The sequence below is a fragment of the Scomber scombrus genome, chromosome 24 (genome assembly GCF_963691925.1).
Source record: "Scomber scombrus chromosome 24, fScoSco1.1, whole genome shotgun sequence".
NCBI classification, from domain to species: Eukaryota; Metazoa; Chordata; class Actinopteri; order Scombriformes; family Scombridae; genus Scomber; species Scomber scombrus.
Genome location: NC_084993.1, coordinates 12,500,042 through 12,510,502, shown reverse-complemented (window position 1 = coordinate 12,510,502; position 10,461 = coordinate 12,500,042). Strand labels below are relative to the sequence as shown.

Genomic DNA, 10,461 nt, shown 5'->3' with positions numbered 1-10,461 from the left:
GAGGCGGTAATACGTGTTGTGAAATTGCACAAGACACATTGCTTACTGCTCATTCCCAGATAAGGTTGTTATATAACCACTGTGTCTTATGGTAATTTTCACACTTCTATAATGGAACAGGGAACAACAGAGGATCCATGTAATATAAAATTGTCTAGATAAATAGACCACAAACTATAAATGGCTGTGCTTTCTTTATGAATGAAAAACTGAATGCTTTTTTTAATAAAGTTTCCTCAAGTTGAAAAAGTCAGGGAGTCCCCAAAAATCATTAGGTGACTTCTTGGAACCATGAATATCTGTGATGGGCTACAGGTGAGCTCGTCTAAATGATTGTGACCAGGTGAGTATGTAGGTTTTTCCCAGTGATCTGATTGGGTCCCGCCTCCAGGCTTGCAGTTTTAAGGCCAGCCTCCTCCAGCTCCTGCGGTCTCATCTCTTTCCCCTAACTTTGCTTTAGTTGTTTTCATGTTGCTGTTGGCCCATCCTGAAGCCTTAAACATCTTACATATAACCTCTTTAAAGCGCTGTGACTTACTTGTTGATGGTGGTTCTTAGGAGCTTGGAAGAGGGGTGTCTCTTTCTTTCCCCTAGGCTGAGTCATAACAGATCATATAGCTATTGAGACATTTTCCTAGATAAGTAACAACATTGACCTGTTGGTAGCACCACAGTAAAAGTCATTGGATCACCAGAGTCAGTACAAATCATGCATCCATCCAATAGTCGTTGAGATAGCATGGCTTAAAATAAGCAGTCCCACATTTCATTAAAAATGCCCCGTACTGTATATAAAGATCTGTAAAAAGTAGGAAGTGGGTTATAAAAGCAGACATTTATTGACATGGAACTGAACACACAGACGTGTGTGCGTTTTTATTGATAAGCTGAAAAACGTGCAACACCTACATTTATGACAGTACTGTGTGAACTTTCCCCGTTATTAATGTCTTCCGTCATTATTATTAACTTTAAGGTCTTATCTAATCTTATCTATATCTAATGTTCACGTGTGACTAAACGTTTCCGAGGTTTTATCAAGATTAAGACTGTCTCACATCAAAAATATTCCACAATACTATGTCCTATGTGAGTTTATTTCTTGTTTCCGATGATTCTTTCTGTTTCTGAATAAGTATATTAGCCAGCAGGGCGAAGACGGAGGATAAATATCACATGCACTCTTGTCCATGAACAGCACTGACATTCGCTCCATCATTGTTGAGTCCAAACCTGGGAGAAAGGAGTAAGCTAGAGGGGAAGTTAAACTGTTAAGAAAGACAACAAATAAAATCATACTTGACAGAAGTGAAGAAATGAAGAAGGCAGATGAAAGCAGTCAAAACAGATGATTACACAGCACTTCAGTGTTATTAAATGTGACCTACGTCCACAATTTTATGGATAGGGTTTAACCAACTTGTAAATCATTTGACCATGATGCATAAACCCAGTCATTACGGTCATCAAATTTCATATCCATGATGACCAATTTTTTCCATTGGTCATCATGGATATGGAAATGTGATATTCTTTATAAGCCCAGGTTACACATTAACAGGCCAAACCAATGATATCTTTTTGTAGGTCTGTGGTTGAGGCCAAGGTGCACTTTTATCTGATGCATGTTTCTATAAATGCCTGCACATCCTTAGGTCAGAAGATTTGACCGTTGCAAACACAGAGTTTACTTTGGAAAAGTGACCATGTTTAACTTTGTGGGACTGAGCCTTGTGGTGCTGCTCTCAGCAACAGTAGAGGGGTGAGTTTTATTTATAAGATTAAAATTATTGACAGCTCATCTCAAATACTATATATACAATATAATAGTATAATTAGTCTTAAAGAATCATATTCTCAATGTATTCATGTAATGTAACTTACTGGACTACTTAATATAATGTGTTATCAGCTATGTTTGGATTGCTTAGCATCATATATAGTATTCAGTGGTTGAATTCTGAGTGGTAGCATTCAGATCCAAAACTTAGATAAAAGTAGCAATAATAAAATAATATCTTTGAATGTATAGTTAGCCCTACCCCTTGTTATTATTATTGTTGTTATTGATACATAATATTGACTACATATGCATTTAGCTACCTCTAAAGCTCAGTAATTAACATGTATTCATGGTTTGTACGAAAGCAGTGACTCCAGTAAATCACTGATAGTCATTATGCTAGGGTAAGCATAATGACTGGACCTTAAGTCCATATTTTATGGAAAACCTTGAGACTCTTATCAATGTCCTCATCTAACTCTCTGCGACAAAGGGAATACTTCCCATAATGTGGAACTTTGAGTTGTAAACAGGATTTACTCCTGTACATAATGTTACTCTTATTTTACTATATTTATACAATTTTTTTTTTTTTTGGGGGGGGGGGTTGTGCTCATTTATTGACGCTCATCTATTTTTTACTGTCCACTCTGCTGCTGTAATATTGTAATTTTCCCTTATCGTAGAACTAATAAAGTTATATCTTACCTGATCTTTAGACAAGCTAGTGAGAATGGAGAGTATGAGTATGTTTTAATGTAGCTAATGTGATTCTTTGACTGTAACTGTATTGCTGCTGTCTTGTGGGTGTCAGATAAATAGAGGAGTAAAAAGTAGGATATTCCCTAGTCGAAGTCTAATGTAGTATAAGATGAGAATAACCAGGTAAAATGAGTATCTCTTTAAGTATGTACTACTAGGTAACTTTCCACTGCTTCTTTTTTGCAGCAACTGTAATAGATTGCATCAATTTTGTTATTTTAAAATCTGCAATATAATATTACTTCCTGGTGATTTTAACCGGACTACATTCAGCAAATCTGAGGTTTTTGTAGAAGTAGAAACAGCCTCTCTCACTATGGCTTCGGATTATCATTTATTTTTATGTACTGTATTAGGACACGTATGCATAAAATACAACAAAATATTGTATAAGTAGGACATACTTAAAAAAAATACTGCTCCTCATGTGTCTTATGTCCCTTTGCTGTGTGCAACAGAGTGGAGTATGACTACTTCAAATACCACCCCATGCCGGAGGTGAGAAGGCGATCACTGCTCACACACAACATTACTTTGACAGATCACTACACACAGACACACAGTACACACACACTGATGTGTAACAATTCTCCGTCTTACAGATAACTAGCTGGATGAATCAGACTGCAAAGGATTACCCTGATGTTGTAACCATAGTGAACTACGGAAAGACCTATGAGAATAGGGACATTAACTTGCTCAAGGTATTCAGAATTTTTAATTGTTCATTTTTAGAATAGACATTTTGTGTGTTTTTGTTTTACACAGTAGCCATATAAGAAGCTATATGAATTGTGTCTTCCAGATTGGCCTGAGTACTGGAGCCAAAAAGAAAGGTATCTGGATGGACTGTGGTATTCACGCCAGGGAGTGGATTGCCCCAGCCTTCTGTCAGTACTTTGTCAGACAGGTAAGAGACAGGTAACAAAGAATATTATTTAGCTGGTTTTCTTGGCTGTGGTAACAGAAAACTCATGTCTGAAGTGGATGACATCAGTTAATATCACACTGCAGCATATTTAATAACTCTCTCAGCAAACCAATATGTTAGTCTGACCCTGATGTTTTTGTTTGCTCCCTAAAAACAGATCCTTCAAACATACAAAACAGATACAAAAATAGCAGAGATGATGAAGAACGTGGACTTCTACGTCACCCCGGTGCTCAACGTGGACGGTTACATCTTCTCCTGGAAGGACAACACAGTCAGTGCTCGCATTTGATGGGCATTTTTGTAATTATCTCTCCGGGGTTCTGAGCTGTGCGTCAAGCTTTCAATCCATGTATGAGCAGGATATGAGAGGTTGATAGTCTGCAAGGGAAACAGCAGTAAAGTTTTAAAATGAACCACAATTTAATCAGTGAATGTATTGATTTAGAATGCTCAACATGCCCCGAGTAGAATAACAGAACTTTATCAAAATAACATGAATGGAGTAATAATATTTAACGGCAATCCAAGGAAATGTTTAGGTCTAAAGAGAAATGTTGAGTGCCCATTTCATTTATTACTAAATTGATAGACGGATCAGAACCATCTAGTTTAACTGACTGACCATTTTGACCCATTTAGACTCGACTCTGGAGGAAGAACAGGTCACCAGGACCGGAAGGCTGTGCATGTAGTGGCACTGATCTCAACCGCAACTTCTACGCCAACTGGGGAAGTGAGTGTTGTTCTTCTCCATAAAAATATTATTACATAGAGTATGCTGTAATATTAATACTGCCTATAACTTGATAGCAGTGGCTTAAGTGTGTTCAGATGTTCCTGAAGCTTACCATCTTTAATGTCCTATGGTGCTCTTCGACTAGATTTCTGACCCAGGCAGCAACAAACAATGAAAATAATATGTTGGACTTACATTTGCCAGGTGGCCAGAAACATGACTCCAAACGAATGCTAATATTGCTCTGTATCGGCTGGTGTGTAGATAGCCAACTGGTTGATAACAAGTTCACAATCAACTTTATAAGGTGATGTCAATCTTGTGTTAACTGCTTGTTTCTGCTGCCCCCAAGTGGCCAAAACTCAGGTAATGCTGCTTTAAACAAGCATTTTGTGTATATTTATACTAAAGTTTCTTTAAAACGATTTGAGGTGAACATGAAGCTTTAACAAGAAAAATGAGAGAACTTACTAGGCTGTGTGATGGGAAGACGCAGTGAAAGAAAACTACACTGATTGAGATTTTTCTATTTCTTTGGCTGTTTTCACAGCAATTGGAGTAGATTTAACTGACTGCTGCTCAAACATCTACTGTGGGACCAAGCCTGTGTCTGAGCCCGAAGCCGAGGCCGTAACTAAATTTGTAGGAGGTCAGAGTGGCGACTTCCTGGCTTTCCTCACCATCCACTCCTATGGCCAACTCCTCCTGATGCCATATGGGCACCCCAACGTAATCGCCCCCAATAACGATGAGCTGGTAATTAAATCTGCAGACACAGTGATGCATGGTATAAACATTTCTGTGAATGAACATGCACACATAGTATACATAATATAACATGACAATTCAGGATTAATTTAATGAATTTATATGAATGTTTATAGCCTGATTATAAATGATCATTGCATGCCTCTACATATTGCATATTGCCATAGAAACTGTGCACATGAAGATGACAAAAAACCATTGAAAATGAACTCATCTGTGGAAAAGACTTCAGTGCAGACGCAAAAATTAATTTATTTTGAGGAATTGGGTACACAGTAGGATTGCATGGTACAGGGCAAAATGCATTAGGACCTCACACAGTGCATACGAAATACTACATATCATTAACCCGGCTTCCAAAATTCTGATCTGCCAAGACTGAGCAGAACAGGGAGGATTTGAGAAAGCTGTGAATTGTTGATAGTGGAAAATGAGAGGCTGGTTGCTATTAAGAAGGAGGGTGATGCAGGTAATAACCCATTAAAGCCGTCTTCCAGAGAGAATTATGCAAAGCAGGATTGTGTCCAGTCGTTTCTCCAGCTTTAGCAGGACTTTAGTAGAGGGAAACTGGCCTGCTCAGCTAAGCCAAATAACACCATCGTTCTTTGGCTTGGCATGAAGCAGAGTCAATGAGACTTTCATGGATGATCTGAAGAGGCTTTCAATTATGAATATCAAATGGTGAACTGGGAACAGAATTGGTTTAGAAACACTAAGTCTCCGAAATTGATGAAAAAACATCCTGTTGGGTCTTCTTGATTAGACAGGTAAAGCTGTCATTCAGTTTGACAAGACAGGGATAACCAGGAATCAAAAATGTTCCTTAGCTCTATGCTGTGCATATAGACTAAGGTACTATTTTAGCAAAAGCAGGAAGTCTGGAAATATACTGTGAATAAAACTGGGCTGAGGTGTTTGTTCACTCCATATATCTTCATCAGACGTATTTCCCCTGTTCCGACAAGGTGCAAAAGCATTTCACACTCCCCCACCACAGTGTTTGTGCAACATATCATAGATGGTGTCATAACTCATAAGTGTGCGTTCACATTCTCACGTGTCAGTTAAAGCTCAGCCTAATTTTACTGCTCATTTTGCCAGATTACTATGCCAGCAACAGGACCAGATCATGGAAGAGGGGTGTCCAATCACGTCATTAATACTGACGAATCATCCACAAATTTAAATATGCATTTGCTGCCTTGTAAAACTGCTCCTTTATCACCCAATTGCATGTCCTCATTTCTAAACTATGGGTGAATACATCGCCAGAAAACCTAACTTACAGGCTCCATGGACTTTGTGATGCAGTTGATGCTTAAAACCAGTAATTTAAAAAACGTCAAAGAATATTGCCATGTGATTAACCAAGAATTCCCAAACATGATATTGCTAGCATTCATACGAAGGCGCGGTGGATCCAACTGAGCTCAAATTATTTTCAGTTAAAGCAGACAGCATCCGTCACACAACAGTTTTCTTTAACACTATAAAGCTTCTCTCAAGAAGACTGACAAATATTTAATGTACTTTTTGGTTCAAACCTTTGGGTCTCTGGGTCCCTGCACATTTCAATGACTGTGTGGCAATGTCTGATTCCTTAGATGGAGGTGGGTTTGGCTGCAGCGGAGGCCATAAAGAAAGTCCACGGGAAGGAATATGTTGTAGGAACATCACCAAATGTATTGTGTAAGTTAACACCTACTGTTTACTCCTTTAATACTTGCAGAGAAACTGGTAATATGAAGTTTAAAGGATTCATCCACAAATTCAAATTAAGTGGTTACTATACACATGCTAAATGAAGAAAATGTGTGAACTCTTCCTACAGATCCCAACTCTGGTTCATCCAGAGACTGGGCTCGGTTGCAAGGAATCCCCTTCGCCTACACATTCGAGCTGAGAGACAAAGGAGATTTTGGCTTCAAGCTTCCAGAGGACCAGATCCAGCCAACCTGTGAGGAGGCCTACAGCGGAGCCCTGCACATCATTACCTACGCCCACGACAAGGCCATTCATGGTATTGAGTCTGGTGCCATGACTACCGCCTCCGCAACCCTGTGGAGCATGCTGTTGGCAGTAGGTGTTACCAGTGCCACTTTGATGTGAGGATGAGGATGATGAGGATAAAATGCATGAAAAAACTGACAACTTTTAATCAGTTCTGAAGGTTTTAATCCTCAGTTGGGGGACTTTTTAAAAAATAAATAATGTGATAAATAGCATCTGTTGAAGAAATAACAATGCACCTTTGGTTCAAACTATATCACAGTTGAACAGTGTCTCTGGATGTGTTGTAATGTTTATATATATTTATGTCTATCAAGGAATAAAATCTTTATATACACCCAATTTTTCTTGTGCTTGTGTTTTTTGAACATTTTATTTGCATTTTGCTTAAAATCTTAATGAAACCACATCTAATAATCTTAATGACATGAATTCCTATTGTAGAAAATGCAGAACCGTTTATTGTACTGTATTTGTAACAATTTATATCATTGGCAAAAATTACAGTATGTATCATAAGTAAACCAATCACTGATGCACACTTTAAAGAGGTATGTCTGTTTTATCCTTTGAGGAGGAAGAAAGTGTCCAAGTGCAACAGTTTCACTTTGTTTCTAAGTTCTTGAACGGCTGGAAGCCTTGTTGTCTCAGACCAGCCAGTGGCAGGAAGAGCTGCTCCTCAGGAGGAAACTGGTCCCACTTTGTCCATGTCCAGCCTGGAAGGGAAAAAACAAGTCTTTATTACCAACTCACGTGGGTGTGAATTATTTTTTTCCCATATTAAACTCATGAAAAACAGAATTACATCTTCACATACCTTCGTTTTTTTCCGGTTCCATGTTCTCTGGCTCTCCTGACTGCTTCCTGTCTAGCACTCCTTGCATGAATATGGTGACGTAGTGGTACTGCTCCTCCAGTCTGACCGAGTTCACCACCGACGCAAAACGGACGTTCCCCAAATGCACCCCTGCTTCCTCCAGCACCTCTCTGTGAGCGCACTCCTCCCACGTCTCCCTGTCAATGACACAGAGAACAGTGTGTCACATCTACCAGAAGTCATTCAAGTCTTTCACCAATTCAAATATGAGGGCAAATCATATGTACTGCATGTTATTACCCTGTTGGAAATTTGATCCAGTGCTTTAAGCAGTTCTTTTGGTTGTAAATACAGATGAAGTCATTTCAAAGTGAAGAGAAAGATAATTTAGTTGCATTAACTATAGGGGAGCTATTTAAACTAATGCCCTGGCCATCACCATGACTGGCCATCCTTAAAGGTGTACTGTGCAGGATTTGTCGGTCGGTGTACGATGCCACTTTGCCAGAGTTTGACCGCTGAGTTTCATCCTGTCTGCTGTGGCCTCTCTGCTCAGCCTGTGTGTAGCTCAGCCCCACAGACCTGCTGCTCTTTATACATCCATGGCACAGAGACAGAGAGCAGAGCTTGACCACAGGTGACACACCCACTGCTCAAAGGTTGATGCCCAGAAATGTCCTTAGCACAGCAAAATGATAAGAAAATACAGGCAGAGAGCAGAGTCTTTGTAGATAAATACACCCTCACACATGGTCATAAATACGGAGCCCGTAAAGGATCATGCAATATCTTTTTAATGTTGACGGAATCGAGCGCACGTTTACACAAGTTAATAAAACGTGAGCTCATTTAATTAACTCGTGCTAACGTTTTATTAACTTATGTGCACGTTGTATTAATTCGTGCGCACGTTATTAACTCGTGTGCTATTTTACAGCTAATAGAACCCTGATTAGAAAATTGCGCAATCCTTTATTACCACAGATAATATCAGATCAATAAAAATCATTCCACTTTGATTTGCCAAAGACTAAAGTGATTTCATAGGACAGTGTCAGAGCTTGAGCATAATGTTTAAATCAGCTGCATCAAGTTTAAAGTTTCAGAGCTCTACAATGTGCAGGTGTTTTTATTCATTGTTATTCAAGAAACTCCTGCAAAGTATACCCTTATTGAATTATTTCACAGCCTCACTTCCATGCACCAAACTGCATTTGAAAAACATATCAAATTAGACAAATTAATTTATTAAATAGGCAATTACAGCACTATAACATAAAACATTTCTTAGTACTTGGTTAACCTTTAGGGTGAATTCGGCATGATGAAACCGACTTTAAAGATTGTATTTTATTCAAATGTGTACATGATGGCATTTCATATATAGACCGATAGATGGCAGTATCAGATTTGTGAATGGAGTTGACCCTCCTACCCAAACTCCAGGTGCCCACCAGGGAGCTGGTACGTCCCTTTGCCCATTGCACTTCTCCGTTTCCCTAGGAGAACACAGCCTGGGTGGGTTGAGTCTGTGATCAGCACTCCGACCCCAACCCCGGGACGTTTCACAGCTGTAATTGACATCCTGTCAAACAGAAAAAACTGATTTAAAACGACAGAAAACGAGCTAAAACCAGGCTAACACATGCTACTAGCTCGTCCCACTGACTAACCAGGAGATACAAGATGATACACCTCTGTGTCCTTCCGTCTTCGCTTTATAATAAACACACCAGGCTTGTTGTCTTACTTTAGGTCTATTAACTTGTTGTTTGGTTCTGTCAAATAAGGTAGCAACAATATTATAGTGTTTAAGTCATATGAAGTTGATAAACAGCTTTATTTTGCCACAATTGTTCAATTCATCCGGTTATTTTGAATTTTCTGGGCAGTAATTGAACTTTCTTGACAGTAAAACACTCTTCGGCTACGCTGTTGTTAAGCAACCTTTTTGCATTTATTTTTCTAAACAAAAAAAAAACTATAATTGGAACATATTTAATAGAATGGACCAAAATAACCCTATTAAAAGAACCACTTGTAGTAACCACAAGAGGCGCAACACTGCCACCTAGTGACAATTTGTGCTTATTGTTCATCCTACAGGGAATATTATGAGTAACGTTGACTGGAAAGAGTGAGCTGTCAACACTGCTACTGGCATCTGTATTTATTTATCATTTGTTAGGCATTTGTTAGAAATAATAGAATATACAAGTATGAACATGTCATTGGAAAGTGCTTGTGAGAACAACAAAGTAGTTCAGATATGCAAAAACAGCAGAAAATAAAGCATGTAGCAGGTCGTAGTGATTACAGACCTTTAGATATCACTGCATATTATTATTTTAGCATTGAATATAAGCTTGAACCATGATGCTGCAACATTGTAACTCACAATCTTAATGAGGCAAGTAGTTCAGTTCATTTCAGATCTTTATTGTACCACAAAGAAATTCATATTTAAATATTTTACATCCACTTTATGACAACCAATAGGGTCTTCATCTACATAGAACTTAATACAATTAATTCATCCATTTAACTCCAATAAAACTGGAGACAAAGCGAGACAGTTGATGTGGAAAACAGCAGATTAAAGATCAATGATACCGCAAAAAAGGCAGATTATAATTAGTAACTGACCTCTG

At 38.6% G+C, this 10,461-nt stretch overlaps 2 protein-coding genes across 2 annotated transcripts; one reads left to right on the top strand and one right to left on the bottom strand.

Annotated features, from left to right (window-relative positions):
• Positions 1-291: 291 nt before the first annotated feature.
• LOC134006576 (carboxypeptidase O-like) lies at positions 292-7,092 on the top strand. The gene is made up of 10 exons (XM_062445492.1): positions 292-315; positions 1,656-1,762; positions 3,004-3,043; positions 3,148-3,249; positions 3,351-3,455; positions 3,634-3,750; positions 4,119-4,212; positions 4,766-4,971; positions 6,588-6,672; positions 6,815-7,092. Exons 1-10 carry the CDS (start codon positions 292-294, stop codon positions 7,090-7,092), a joined length of 1,158 nt encoding a protein of 385 aa, XP_062301476.1.
• Positions 7,093-7,471: 379 nt separating this feature from the next.
• Positions 7,472-9,470, bottom strand: nudt15 (nudix (nucleoside diphosphate linked moiety X)-type motif 15). Its single transcript, XM_062414737.1, has 3 exons — positions 9,246-9,470; positions 7,811-8,007; positions 7,472-7,709 (listed from the first exon to the last, which is right to left on the bottom strand). The coding sequence occupies exons 1-3, from the start codon at positions 9,392-9,394 to the stop codon at positions 7,597-7,599; spliced, it is 459 nt and encodes a 152-aa protein (XP_062270721.1). The 5' UTR covers positions 9,395-9,470; the 3' UTR covers positions 7,472-7,596.
• Between the last annotated feature and the right edge of the window lie 991 nt (positions 9,471-10,461).